The 15,300-nt window shown below is 41.7% G+C and overlaps 1 protein-coding gene across 1 annotated transcript; it reads right to left on the bottom strand.

The window, feature by feature from the left end:
• Positions 1–570: 570 nt before the first annotated feature.
• LOC107376704 (uncharacterized) lies at positions 571–8,855 on the bottom strand. Its single transcript, XM_015945963.3, has 4 exons — positions 8,596–8,855; positions 8,425–8,518; positions 5,719–6,045; positions 571–1,549 (listed from the first exon to the last, which is right to left on the bottom strand). The coding sequence occupies exons 2-4, from the start codon at positions 8,507–8,509 to the stop codon at positions 1,215–1,217; spliced, it is 747 nt and encodes a 248-aa protein (XP_015801449.1). The 5' UTR covers positions 8,510–8,518; positions 8,596–8,855; the 3' UTR covers positions 571–1,214.
• Between the last annotated feature and the right edge of the window lie 6,445 nt (positions 8,856–15,300).

A 15,300-nucleotide genomic window follows, 5' to 3' on the forward strand; every position in this document is an offset into this window, starting at 1 on the left:
TAGCAGCAGCACAATTTGGTCTGACGCTGAGGTAGACAACCCTGGTTCTAGTGAGCTGCTATCCAGCATGTTTTAGTTGTTTCCCTGCTTCACCACAGTTGAATCACCCATTCAGCAGCTCATCAGGCTCTGCAGAAGGCTGTCAGTCACTTGCTGTTTAAAATCAGGTGTGTGTTGAATGAGAGAAACCTCTAAAACGGTCTGGATACTGGCTTCTAGGACCCGAGTTGCCTACCTCTGGAACCTGAGCACACCAAGTGCAGGACAGATGCAGTCCGGTTTCCAGATGGCTTCGGGATGAAATGCCATTAACATCGACTGTGGATCGTGGGCTGAGCGTCTCTGGAAATGGTCTCCCTTGAGGGCATAATACACTAACATGTAATATCATTAACCGTGAACTGATGCCGCTGTCATTAATACTTGAAAAAGCCAGAGATCTGCATCCGGATCTGCACCGCAGTCGATGTGAATGATCTGATTGGAGGTTCTGGTTCTTGCGGAAGGCATACACGGTCCGTTTCGTACTCGTAAACGAAAGGCAAGTTGTATTAGCTGTGACAACATTGGTCTTGTGAGACGTCAACTTTATTTCTCCAAACAGAGGTTGTTAAGAAAGCTATGGTCAGTGACTAAGATCAATCAAAATAGCCCAAATTTGGCAAAATCATCACATTTCATGCAATCTCAGTTCCATGCAGAAAGCAGATAGATGCATGTTTTAATACATTCAGAGGAGTATTGTGGAGAATACTTGTTATAACAACAAGGTAGTAACAGCTTGTATTTGAACTGTAATCTGAACACACACCATCTTTCACAGCAATGGATAAGTTGTGTATCAGTGGCTAAGTGGTAAACACGTTTTAGGACATCAACTGTTTGGTCTTTTCATATTTAAAAGAAGACTGAAGCAGATATTTTTATCTGATCTACCTTAAAAGGAGAAATCGTTCAAGGTTCACATGAAAAAACACCAACAGAAGAAGAAACATCCAAATCCTGTGCAGAAGCATTTCCCCCTTTCTGTTAAAGCTTAGCAATAAACACCATGCTGCCACCAAGTGGAGTTTTCCAGCAAAACACATGAAAAATGCTCTTTCATCAGTTTCAAATGCAAAGGAAAGAACAGGAATGGCAACATTTAAAAGGTGAAACAACTTTTCCCAAAACTCACATGCAGCTGTCAGTGGCTCACTTCCGTTTGAGAAATCTTACACGATAAAACTCATCATCAGAGAAACAACCAGCCAGATCCACTGGAGTCTGACCGAACCACCTGATGAAACTTCTTCAGTGGCGATGTACCTGCCCAGAGACGGGATCCACAGGGAACAGTTATAAGGCTCGCCCAGACCATTATTCTTCAGGTTCATCACGCTCCGGATGTTAAAGCGCTCAGATTCGTCCTTCTCTTTGTGTGTGTAAGCCTCTTCGGTTACGTTGGTGTCTCCCTGGAACCAGTGGACCTCTCCGCTGGGGTAGACCCCATCAAACGAGCATTCAGCGTAATTCTCGTTCGAGGAGGCTTCAGTGCTCTCCAGGCATTCTAAAAAAGATGTAAGACTTCAGATGTATGAAGGGTCAAAGGGCATATTTAAAATGATAGTTCAAGGGCCTCATTTACTGTATGAAGCTGAAAATGCTTAGATGGTTCTATGAACGACGACAGTTTGGTAAAACGTCTTTTAACCCGTGATTCAGGCTAAACCTAAAAGGGTCGTTGCTCATCTGGAGGTGGTTTTTAATCGCCTGCATTTAAAAATGTTTAATTTCTGGGGATAGCATTAGGTATTTACATTGTTGTTCATCCTTACATTTGAATATCAAACCACTGATAGTTGAGAAAGTAAACACCCACAAGAAGAACTACAGGTTGCAGTCTTCACAACATACTGAAGAATTTTTGAAGACATTTTCTGTTCGCCTCTTCTAAACCATGCTCTGGTGACCCGTACTGATCTTTGTTAGCGGCTGTGGTTTGAAGCTAGCTTGCAGAATACACTTTTTCAGTGATTTTGTCAATATGTCAGCTTTTCTGACCCTAACCATTACGCACCCCAGGAATCATTCGGACATTTAGTGACCGTTGAAACAACGTCAGACCGAGACGTTCCGTCGTGGTTAAAAAATTTGTTGAACTGACTTCTTTTCTGGCTGTGACATAAACGTCGTTCAGCGTTTTTAGGGAATTTTCTGTTACGTATGGTTTAACAAATTTAAGACGTTCGACCGCCACCGTGGACACCACGTTGCTGTCGTGACAATGTTTGCTGGGGCACTAAAGTGTGTGTGAGAGTTGAATCACTCATGCATTCTGACGGGACTGACAAACAAACCTGAACCAAAGTGCATCACTGCCGTCTGAAAGCAACATAAAGCAGCTTTGAACCCATTCCTTCATATGTGTGATTCAGTGATTGTGTAGGTAGAAACTTTAGCAAATTCAAACATGAGACAGCACTCTGCAGACCTCTGCTGACCAGAAACAGTTCTTAACAGTTTTGAGGAGTGGGCATGTGTCCTAGAGGGTGCCCTACACCTGCTTAACGTCTATTTTATGTGCCATAAAGGCTAACAGTTAGCCTTTTCAGTTCTCCAACTGTCAATAAAAAACACACACACAAAAAAAGAAATTTTCTTTTTTTGTTGGCATCATGGCAGAGCCTGGAAGTAAAAGTCAGAGTGAAACCAGAGTGAACACTGGCATGGCCTACACTAATTTGAGGGAGCTAAAGGAGGTGATGAAAATTTGGACTGATGGTGACCTGGCTTTGTTGCTGCTGGACTTGTAAAAAAATTTTTTGCAAGTGTGGCTCTTTTTAATTTGCTGCATTTGTAGTACGACTTGGCTCGTGTCAGTGTTAGCTTGTTGTTAGCGCTAGCTACAACAGGCTGCTGCAGGTTTGTTTATGAAAGTGCTAATTTCACTTTCAACCAGAAGGACAGAGAAGCTGGAAAATGTTTAGTGTTACTTTAAAAAAAGTCTAATCTTAAAACAACTTGTAGAAAATCTTGTGAGTAGTTGGGTAAGTATTCAGTGTCTTCATATGTAGTAGCACTTTTGCCTGTGACCCACAGACCAAAAGCTCTTCAGTCACTCCTACAGAGCCAGATTTTCTAAAACCATACCCTCAGTGTTCCAACAAACTTCGGTTCATGTCATTCGTCTTCGTCTTCGTCTTCCTCCGCTTATCCGGGTCCGGGTCGCGGGGGCAGCATCCCAATTAGGGAGCTCCAGGCCGTCCTCTCCCCGGCCTTGTCCACCAGCTCCTCCGGCAGGACCCCAAGGCGTTCCCGGACCAGATTGGAGATGTAACCTCTCCAACGTGTCCTGGGTCGACCCGGGGGCCTTCTGCCGGCAGGACATGCCCGAAACACCTCCCCGGGGAGGCGTCCAGGAGGCATCCTGACCAGATGCCCAAACCACCTCAACTGGCTCCTTTCGATCCGGAGGAGCAGCGGTTCTACTCCGAGTCCCTCCCGAATGTCCGAGCTCCTCACCCTATCTCTTAGGCTGAGCCCGGCCACCCTACGGAGGAAACTCATTTCGGCCGCTTGTATCCGCAATCTCGTTCTTTCGGTCATTACCCAAAGCTCATGACCATAGGTGAGGATTGGGACGTAGATCGACCGGTAAATCGAGAGCCTGGCTTTCTGGCTCAGCTCCCTCTTCCCCACGACAGATCGGCTCAGCGTCCGCATCACTGCAGACGCCGAACCAATCCGCCTGTCGATCTCCCGATCCCTCCTACCCTCACTCGTGAACAAGACCCCGAGATACTTAAACTCCTCCACTTGAGGTAGGACCTCTCCCCCGACCCGGAGGTGGCAAGCCACCCTTTTCCGGTCGAGAACCATGGTCTCAGATTTGGAGTTGCTGATCCTCATCCCAGCCGCTTCACATTCGGCCGCGAACCTACCCAGCAAGAGCTGAAGGTCAGAGCTGGATGAAGCTAGGAGGACCACATCATCCGCAAAAAGCAGAGACGAGATTCTCCTGCCACCAAACTCGACACACTCCACACCACGGCTGCGTCTAGAAATTCTGTCCATAAAAGTGATGAACAGAACCGGTGACAAAGGGCAGCCCTGGCGGAGTCCAACCCTCACTGGGAACAGGTCCGACTTACTACCGGCTATGCGGACCAAACTCACGCTCCTCTGGTAAAGGGACTGAATGGCCCTTAACAGAAAGCCACCCACCCCATACTCCTGGAGCGTCCCCCACAGGGTGCCCCTGGGGACACGGTCATAAGCCTTCTCCAAATCCACAAAGCACATGTGGATTGGTTGGGCAAACTCCCATGCCCCCTCCATCACCCTTGCAAGGGTATAGAGCTGGTCCACAGTTCCACGGCCAGGACGAAAACCACATTGCTCCTCCTCTATCTGAGATTCAACTATCGATCGGACCCTCCTCTCCAGTACCTTGGCGTAGACCTTTCCAGGGAGGCTGAGGAGTGTGATCCCCCTATAGTTGGAACACACCCTCAGGTCACCCTTCTTAAAGATGGGGACCACCACCCCATCATTTACATCATGTCATTGATCATCTTTACTTCTTTTTGCCTGTAGCTTATAGAGTTTTGGTTCAAGCCTCCCTGCTTCAACTCTACCTCTTATGCCCAGCCCTCTGATATCTGTTTTTTTTCCTTTTCCTCTTTCAAAGTTTAAGTTTATGAATTGCAGACTGATTTTTTACTGCTAGCGTTATTCCAAGACACCGCCCCCTCCATTTCTGATAATAAACACTTTGAATTTACTGTTTGTGTTTGGTGAACTTTTGCGTCCAGCCAAGGTATGACCCATTCCAGGAAATACTATTTTATGACCTTTTGAACTTACACAATTAGCACAGCAGCTTTGAAAAGACTATTCTTAATCCTCCTGCGTCACTTTTAGCTGCACTGTAACGTTTTCGTTCACTTTTCTGTACTCTTTTGCAATATATTGTAATTTTGTCATATATTGTAATTTTGTAAATGTTCTATTTTTCCAATAAAAAAAAATAATCGTGGGGCTCTGCTTCCCCCTGTTGGGCAGATGGAGAAATTACACCTTGACGTTTTCAAAATAAAATGTTCACATAATAAAATAAAGATATATTTTTTTAAATACATGAAAAGGAAAACAAATATGGACACTTTTGTCAGAAACTAGAGCAGAAGTTTTACTTTTTACAGTGTTTCCGGTTTTATTCAAGAATAATTTTATTCTAAATGTGTTTGTTTGTACTTCTTACTTTACCTGATCTACTCTTATTTCAGAGGATTTTCTACAGAGCTTGGAAAAAAAATAACTACAATACAGTAACTCGTTAATATAATTAATGTTTAACTATTTTGTAAGAATAAAAAGCATGTATTGTGTTTATCAATGAATACAAAATAAAACCTTCCCATTCAGTTATCATCAAAATAAATAGATAAAAAAATTAGCGCAGCAGCTTGCTAGCTGTAGCAGTTATAGTTCATTTCTAGACAGAAAGGCTGTGTAATGTTAAACTAACAAATGTTTAAAAAATAGCATTCAAGTGAGCGTTGACATTTTAAAGAATATTGAGAAGTCAGCTGCTGTGGTTTTGACCCCAACTAGCCTTTAGCTCATCAATCCAGTAAGAATCCATATTTTTCTCTAAATAGAGGTTTTGCAAAGCAATATGTACAACAGGTAAGACCACAATTCTTCATCATAGGTTCTAGGTTTTGTACTGACCTTCTGCCCTCAGCTGACTTCCACCGTTCCAGGACCCGCTGGTGGAGTAAAGCTTGCAGAGGTAGTTTCCTTCGTTGGTCGGCATCACGTTGTAAAGCGTCAGAAAGATTATGCGATTAAATGTGGTGTTCGTGCTTTCACACTTAAACTGATCGTCGTCTTGGTCCGCTCCAAACTGGCACATTGTTGTGTTTCCGAACTGCCAGACAAACTTTTTTATATTCAAGTTCCACGGCTGAGGCGAGCTGGCATTACACGTCAGGATCACGTTGTCTCCACACTGTGCGTATGTCCCATCTGTGGTCTGCAGGTTTACCAGATCATTGGCTGTTTAAAAACAAACAAACAAGGTTACAGATAATAAATACATTCAAGGTAAATTTACTGATAGAAATATATAAATGAGGTTGACATTGACAATCTCACCATATTCAGCTTTACATAAAATAACATTCAGTCACTTTCCGTTTTTATCCATGAAATGAAAATGATATGTTTAAGTTGTCAAACATAAATGTAGATAATGATGTAATCAGTTAACATTTAATATCAAAACAAAAGGATGAAATCTAAATGTGAATGTGGTCGTTTAAAACTAAATATTTAGCTAAAACACATCTGAAAGGCTGAAAGAAAGAAGACCGCCAAAATAAAAGCAGGAAGAACCGATTACCTACGATACTTTTTTTGTGTAAGATGATTAAATCCTAGATCATTCATCCATACACAGGAAATCTCAGACTGTGTGTGTGTGTGTGTGTGTGTGTGTGTGTGTGTGTGTGTGTGTGTGTGTGTGTGTGTGTGTGTGTGTGTGTGTGTGTGTGTGTGTGTGTGTGTGTGTGTATGTGTGTTCTATTTGTGATGGAAATGTTATACAGGAACATTTTTCTGCTAAAAGCTAATGTATCTGGTTTATTATCTGTTAGGTCAGATCCTGTCTTGCAGCATCTTCTGAGCACTTCATTCTACACTCTAGGACATTGTGGGATGGCGGAGCTTATGTGCTATAATTGTAAAATATAAAAGCTAGGGCCGGGACTTTAACGCGTTAATTATGATTAATTAATTAGAAAAAAATAACACATCAAAAAATTTACGCAATTAATCGCAGCTTGCATTTCAAGCACGGCGGAACCTTTGTCATTGCACGATTTCCTCGTAGACTGAATATCACTGACACACACACCAATGCACAGTGCTAATGGCTACTAAAACGAAATAAAAACAGAAAGAAGTTGCCTTGCTTGGACTGATGCAGGATTTAGGAAACCCGTCCGCCTCTTTTCTTAACTTGGAAAAAAAAACTTCCAGACAACAACGGAGTCCGTGTCGCGGACATTTTTCAGAGATCGTCTCTGCTGCGGCTGCCCAGTGGCACCGGAAACTTTACAAAAGTTGCGGTAAGCTACATTTTTAACATTTACGTAACATCTGTGCAGCGCTGAAAGCACCAGACAGAATAATTCTGTGCCCTAACAGTAGTTTATGAAAGTAGTCAGACAAACGAGAGGCACCTGGCTGCCGCTGGGAGAACGCTCCGTGTTCTCACTACTCTGTAAACAATCACAAACAACGTGTCTTAAAGTTGAAAACAGAAACACTCTGAAACTTTTCTGATGATTTTGTAAACAATTCTGTCGGGGAATTATATGTTTTTGAGACGAGTCTCTGTCTAAACATCACATGCATTACTATCATTAAGCAGCGAGGTGTGTTGAAGCTGCCATCAGCTAAGGGGCGGATGCTTAAGTGCATCAGGGGCAGCGAGGAACGAGGAAGTTGTGATCAGGCTGGAGATCACACCAGATTCGCTGCTGCAGGCGTGAATCTGCAGGTCTGCAGCATCCCCTTCTTATCGTGACATCAGGACTTCCCATGTAAGGAAGGTCCGCTCACCTGTTCGTCAGATCATTATTTCCTCGCCATGATCTTTTATCATCCCATCAACCTCCAGTCATCCAACTGGAACCAGTTAGTGTTCCTGATCATTCTCAGAATATTCCATGCCTGCTCTGGTGTTAAAAGTTAGTACATTTAAGTCCTAGATCATATTTGTGCCTGTTCTACTGTCATTTTGAAGGATTATTATTTATGTGTTTTTACTACATTATGAGTAGAAATGCTAATAAAAACTCCCAATTATACAAACAAGTGAAACTGGAAAAATTAGAATCTGGTGCAAAGTCAAATTGATTTCAGTCATTCAACTAGACAGAGAGACTATTTAAAGGCTCAGGAACCCTTTGCAGGTGTTTTCTATTTGTATTTGAAATTTTAGTTGATTTGGGTTTTGTTTATCACACAGTGACATTTGAATAATTAAAATGCATTTTTTTTATTAAAAGCTTTAGTTTACAGTAATAACCATGTCTAATGTTTGATTCTCTGTCTCATAATTTTAATTAAAAGTTTTACTTTGAGAGCACATTTTCCTGAACGATTAAAATGCGATTAATTTAGATTAATTAATTACAAAGCCTCTAATTAATTAGATTAAAAATTTTAATCAAGTCCCAGCCCTAATAAAAGCTCTTCATACATAGTTTAAACCACAAACTTGTACCAAGCATCCACTCTGTTTTATCATACAGATATTCATCAGGCCACTACAACTTTTGCTGCACCATAAAGCACCAGTGATTTATACTTTTACACTTCATGGTGACCTAATAGTTTTTATTTTTCATGCTCTAAACAAAGACTCACCACTAAAGCAGGAAGCTATGTTGAACCAGAAAACACAAATCCAGAAGAACCCCCAATGAGTTCCTGCAGCACCGGAGGGTCTCATGTCTCTGATCTGCATTTGAATCAATTTAACAAAAGATTAAGGCAAACTGAAAACACTCAAATTAAAGTATGTGTTCAATTACCTACCGGTTAACTATTTTTTGTGTTTACAACAGCTTCAGTCAAGAGGATCAGAGGACATCCTACACGGGGATAATGCTCACTGCGTTGTTGTAAAGAAACTTCAGGTCTGGGTGGTGTCGGGTGAATGGCTGAACGTGACTGAACTCGCCCTGGAATGGACGAGTTCTGAAAAATGAGAGAGTGAAGACAAAAAAAGCTAAAAAAAAGGAGGATAGCAACTCCTTTTATTTGATTTAGCAACACTTCCACCCCTGTATTAGAGTAATAAAGTTGTTTGCGTGTGTGTGTGTGTGTGTGTGTGTGTGTGTGTGTGTGTGTGTGTGTGTGTGTGTGTGTGTGTGTGTGTGTGCGTGTGTGTGTGTGCGTTTGTGTGTATGTGTATATGTGCAAGTGAGCATGTGTGTGTGTGTGTGTGTATGTGTGCAAGTGAGCATGTGTGTGTGTGTGTGTGTGCGAGCGAACATGTGTGTGTGTGTGTGCTTGCATGTGGGTTTGTGTGTGCATGTGTGTGTGCATGGGGGAGTTGTGTGTGTATGTGTGTGCTTGCATGTGGGTTTGTGTGTGTGTGTGCATGGGAGAGTTGTGTGTGTGTATGTGTGTGTACTTGCGTGTGTGTGTGTTTGTTTGTGTGCGTGTGTGCATGCGAGTGAGCGTGTGTGTGTGTGTGTATGTATGTGCTTGCATGTGTGTGTGTGTGTGCATGCGAGTGAGCGTGTTTGTGTGTGTGTGTGTGTGGGGGGGGTGCGTAAACATCCTTCTGATCGTATCTGTTCAAACACACTCTGCTCTTGCTTGTTTCTCACGCCAACAGGAAACAATGAATGCCGTTAACCGACGGTAAGAGGCAACATCGGGTCACACTAAACAGAAATCAAATCACTCATTGATTATTCTAAATAATGGATCATTCTTTTTACTCTCTCTGTTCTTTTTCTGGACGTTTGATGATTGTTTAACCTTTTTTTGAACGTTCTCACCTCCGTGAGTCCTGACAGGTGTGGTTTGAGATCCATGACTCATCATTATGAATATCCGTTGGTCCGTTTTTATTCCTGCAACAGTAGCAAGACTCTTTTGCTGTGAGGTATCAGATTCAGAGCGCTGTGGCCTCTTTAAGACTTTCATGTCTGGTGTTTCTCCACCACAGTTTGAACGTTTACCTGTCGGCTGGATTTTGCAAGTGAAATGACGAAACTTAGTTGTGCTTTTGCTGGGTTGTTGAAACCTGACCTGACATGTGGCCTTGAAAGCAACAACTCTTGCTGTTATGGAAAAAACACACAACTTCTAGACTGGCTTAAAGGAGACACATTATGACTTTTATTAAATATGATTGCATCAAAAACAAGGTCATGAAGTTCTTTGCAATCCAGTTTATTTAAATAGTGCCAATTCACAACAAGAGTTATCTCGAGGCACTTTACAGAGTAAACTCTCCAAATTAATCAGTGCTAGTGCTAAATCTTTCTCACATGATGCGATTTCAGCAGTTTTATTCTTGTAAGTTTCAGTACCTTCCAGACTGAGCCGTTTCAGGGTTCTGCCACTTTAAGAAAACAAGCTGAAGCTGGCCACACCCACCCTTCACCTGATTGGCTGCCTATAGCTGAGAAGCTCCGATATTTGGGAGAGGCTCAGAATAGAGCCACTGCTCCTCCAGCGCAGACACGTGTGAGGTTACACTAAAAAGTCCCCTTTTGTGATGTCACAATGTTGGACTTTTTGAAATGATTTGTTTTAGACTTATTATTCCTGAAATCAAACACTGACAGAAAACAGTTTGGGGTCTTTGTGGAGTCAGTAGAGACCCACATGGCAGCACAAAAGGATCCAAAAAGGTGAGTTTTGCTTAATATGCACCCCAAAGATCCTGCACCTTTGTGTGTGTCTGTGTGTGTGTTGGGCGGGGAAGACCTGTTTCAGTCTCACGGAAAGCCTCCATGTCTGAACATGTCTTACATCACACTTTTATGGTCCTGTGTGATATTATATAAACAGGTTGAAGCAGGAAAACCTTAACCTCGACACATGCAGGCCAACAGATCATCACTTTGTCTGCAGAAGCCTTCTTACTGAAATCTGATGGTGGTTTCAGTAGATAATCTGCAAACACACATGATTACCTGCCTTTCACCTTAGAGGGAAGGTGATGACGCAACTGTCCTGCTGGGATTAGCGGCTGAGGACACGTAGAGCAGAGAAAAGTTAAAACACAAGAAGCTGAGAAGCAAAAACCAGATGGATAGAGATGAACGTGGGATTGAAACCTCAAAGCCAAACGATTCCCTGTTTGTTTGATTTTATTTCTAGTTGGCATGAAGTTGAAACTGAGGCCGTGCTCCACCTGTAAGAAGAAAATAAAGAAAACATCCTTCTTCCAAAATGATTTCTGCATCAAAACACTGCTTCTATTAATCTAATCTGGCCTGTAGAATAAAACCAATAATTTAATTTAAATTTTCTACAGCATGCAGCAGCATGAAGGCAGCATATCCATCCATCCATCCATCCATTTTCATCCACTTATCCAGAGTCGGGTCGCGGGGCCAGTAGCCTAAGTCGAGAGGCCCAGATTTCCCTCTGCCCAGCCACTTGGGCCCCCGGAGGAGCTGGCCCAAGTGGCTGGGCAGAGGGAAGTCTGGGCTTCCCTGCTTAGGCCACAGCCCCCGCGACCCGGCTCTGGATAAGCGGACAGTAATGGATGGATGATCATTGAGGTCAGAAAGAAAATTCGGATCATGCTTAAGTAATTTTTCTGACTTTTTTTGTACGAAATGCTAGCTGTTACCTTTCTATGCATGTATCATTAATATGTCAAACTCAGCACTGATGACCCTGATCACGGACCAGTGGTGGAGGATTTTACTGATTAGTGTCAATCTAATTTTTATTAGACACAATTTTCTTTACCGAGATTTTTTTAGTTTTAGAAAACAGCAGCACAGTCCGTTCTGATCTCATCTCAGGTACAAAGAGTATTAATAACTGACCTGATGGCTTTGACCCCCATATGGACTAACTCTGTAAAAAGACTAAAAAAGAATGAGCTTTGGGTCAGAACTCTGTTTTTTAAATGTTGATTCTACATGTACAAAAATGTTAGATTAGGCTGGAGTTCAGTCACCTCTGTTCAGAGGTTGGTCGGTGCCCTGTCCACATAAAACCACAAACAGATTACTGAGCAGGTGAAATCTCCATTTCTGGGCTTCAGATTTGGCACTGTGTTCAGTTTGAGCCTGGTAGCATGGATGCTAATGACTGTAAATGGAATAGATTGACATGCTAACCCAGCAAAGCCTTCTGGGATTTGTAGTATTAATGATGGTGGCACAGGAGTTAAGTGCTCGCCCTGTAATTGGAAGGTTGCAGGTTCGAGCTCCGCTCAGTCTGTCGCTGTCGTTGTGTCCTTGGGCAAGATGCTTAACCCCACTTGCCTGCTGGTGGTGGTCGGAGGAGCCAGTGGCGCCAGTGTATGGTAAATAGTAAGTGGCCTGTATTTGATAAAGTGCTTTCTAGAGTCCTGGAACCACCCAAGGTGCTTTACAACACAATCAGTCATTCACCCATTCATACACACATTCACACACTGTTGGGGATGAGCTACGATGTAGCCACAGCTGCCCTGGGGCACACTGACAGTAGCTGCCGATCACAGGCGCCACTGGTTCCTATGACCACCACCAGCAGTCAAGCGGGGCTAAGCATCTTTCCCAAGGACACAGCTGTCCTTGTGTCCCAGAGCAGCTGTGGCTACAATGTGTGTGAATGACTAATTGTGTTGTAAAGCGCCTTGGGGGTTTCCAGGACATTAAAAGGTGCTGTATCAAATACAAGCCATTTACCATTTACCATATGTGTGGGGGGACCAGTTCCTTAAAGACATTTGATAAATAATCTGTTGGGCCAAATGTAAATACAACGTGGGCCAGTTTTGACCCAAGGGCCTGAGTTTAACACATGTGTCATATAACTTGTATCATAACTTAAGAAAAAAGTCCCCTTTAATTTGTTAAACCATGTCTACTGTCAAACTAATCGATTTTAAAAAGACTCCTGATCTTCCCTTTAAAATAAAAAACTTCTGACATTAACTAACTGTTTCATTTTTGCAGTCAGAATTGACCAAAACCAGTCAAACATCAGCAAATGTATGTATTTTTTCACTTTTTATTAATTCAATAAAATATTATCTTAATAAAAATATTAATAAATTAAATACTCAAAGAAAACTAAAACCTATTTCCTTTGTTCTTGATGTAATGTGTTGGCTGTCCACCAGGTGGCACTGCTGAGTTAGACTGGACCCAACCTGGAGCTGTCCGGTGCTGAACAGAGACTTTCGGAAGCGGTACAAGAAAACACCCTCAGCTGAGATAATGAACACATTTTAAAGTGAAATAAAATTTAAGACCTAATTTCTTTTCTAAACTGTGTTGATTTTTAAGATTTTAACCCCTTCACCCTCCCTTATGTGTTTATTATCAAATCCTTCACATGTATGTTTACATGTATTTAAACGTATTTTCATGTTCCCAGCCTTCATCTGTGGTCTCTCTATTTGTAATATTTTACCTTCCATTTATTTCCTCTCCTCTGAGAGCTCTGGTATCCAAACGGCACCTGTTCCGGTGGTCAGTCTCCATCAAGAGCACATTAACCTTTGTAGGAACCTCTCACAACAACCTCCCATTCTGCACAGGAAGGAAAATCGGTGCTACCTCCTGATTCTATGCACCTCTCAGGGGTTTCCTCGTTAAAACAACACTCACTGGTTTTAATACACGTAGGGGTAACATGGAGGAGAGGTATTTTCCTTCCTGTCCATTAAAGGCTAACAGATAGTTTCATTTCAAGGCATTTGAAAATCCAAACAGCTATTTTTAGACATTTAGAAGGATGCTCAGTCATTTACATCAGCTGTGTAGCAATCCAATAACAGTTTTGTTGTTTCTACCAGTTCAAAGAGATCCAAGACCTAAGTAAATGTTAATATTGCTACCAGTATTTCATTAGTCACCTTGGCAACCACACATGCTCACTCCTTGGCTGCATTAAGATGGGAATTCTTCTTTCTCTTCTGGCTTTTCTTTCCGAGAATATCCTTAGAAGATCGCCTGTCTCTGTTTCAGCTGCTGTGATAAAATCAAGAGTTGTCTTTTTTTTATTCTCAAAGTAAGAGCAGCTGAAGGCTCTGGTGGTCGCTCAGATGCATTTTAAACACCTGCACTGTTTAATATTTCATTGAAAATGAGAATATTTTGAGCTAAAATATAAGAAATGTTTGCTGAAGTCTGGGTGTGTACTGCCTCAGTCTGAGGGGAGATGAGAACACTCAGTCCTACAGCCGTGGGGGACACGGTGGATGAGAGACAACCACAGCTTTGTTTTGATGTTTGGAGCAGGGAAACAGCTGGATGGCAGCCTTCTAGGATCAATTAGTCCTGGTCAGTGGATCCCAACTTTTCCAGCTTCTGACTCATAAAATGGCTGTAATGCCTCACAACCCCAGATGTTTTGGTTTCTATGATTTAGCTAAAAAAAACAAAGTAATAAAGTTGACGATTTCTCTGATTTCACTGGTTACAGTTCTTGTAATAATTTAAGTGAATGCAATATTTTTAACTAAAAATTCAAATCTTTGGGAATGGTTTTAAGACACCCAGTTTAGTTTTTAATGACTCATAGGGAAGGGGTTCCTGACCCCAACGAACCACTATAGTTGGCTTTATGATTTTGATTATCACTATAAACCTATTTTCCTTTCCTGAAGGGAAGCTACTATTTAGATTTTTTTTAGATTTTATCCCATGTATTAAGGGGGAATTGGTACCTGGGTGTTTCTATTATTTCTGTGTATTTTTGGCCTCCTTTCTGTTTTCACTTTCGTTTTTATATTTGAATCTTTATTTTAATGTTGCTAGAATTGTTTTATTTTATTTTATAAATCGTTTTACAATTTTAAATTATTTAAAATGTGATAAATTTACCACGTTTGTGAATTTTATTTTGAAAGGCAAGACAAGACTACTTTATTTATAGAGCACATTTCAAACGCAAAGGCAGTTCAATGTGCTTTACAATTATCAGGACATAATGTGAAAACAACATAAAAACACAAATTGAAATACACACAGTTTAGAGCTAAAGGAGAAGACAACGTTACAAGGCAGGTTTCAGTGAAGATATATAAGAAACTATTCATTTAAAGGCTGGTCAGTACATTAGGGTTTTTGATTTAAACAACACTAGGGTTGGGGCAGATCTGAGTCACGGAGACGCTGATTCCATATGCGAGCAGCATAGTAACTAAATGCATCTCCACCATGTTTTGTTCTGACCTGAGGTTCTACCAGCTGACTGTTTATCTCCGAGCCCTGTTGGGTGTATATCCAGGAATGAGATCGGACATGTATTTTGGTCCCATGCCACTGATAAACTAGTAGGATCACTTTGAAGTCTATTCTGTAGTTTACTGGTAACCAGTGTAGAGAGTGATGTGCTCCGTTCTCTTAGTTCTTGTGAAGACTCTAGCAGCAGCATTCTGAACAAGCTGCAGTTGCTTCACAGCTTTTTGGGGAAGACCAGTTAGGAAAGGCGCTTTATAAAAGCCTTTGTTGTTGTTCTTCTTCTTTTAATTTTTTATTTGACTCTTAACATTTAGAGTAAACTTTCAAAATTTAGATTTAATTTTAATAACTTAGACATGAA

The sequence above is a fragment of the Nothobranchius furzeri genome, chromosome 12 (genome assembly GCF_043380555.1).
Source record: "Nothobranchius furzeri strain GRZ-AD chromosome 12, NfurGRZ-RIMD1, whole genome shotgun sequence".
Classification (NCBI taxonomy): Eukaryota; Metazoa; Chordata; class Actinopteri; order Cyprinodontiformes; family Nothobranchiidae; genus Nothobranchius; species Nothobranchius furzeri.

Excerpts from the sequence above, each read along its gene's own strand:
- LOC107376704 (XM_015945963.3), bottom strand. The coding sequence starts at position 8,509 with ATGAGACCCTCCGGTGCTGCAGGAACTCATTGGGGGTTCTTCTGGATT. Across the intron at positions 6,046-8,424 it reads CATAGCTTCCTGCTTTAGTG|CCAATGATCTGGTAAACCTG; the intron begins GTGAGTCTTTGT and ends GTTTTTAAACAG. Across the intron at positions 1,550-5,718 it reads AAGTCAGCTGAGGGCAGAAG|AATGCCTGGAGAGCACTGAA; the intron begins GTCAGTACAAAA and ends CATCTTTTTTAG.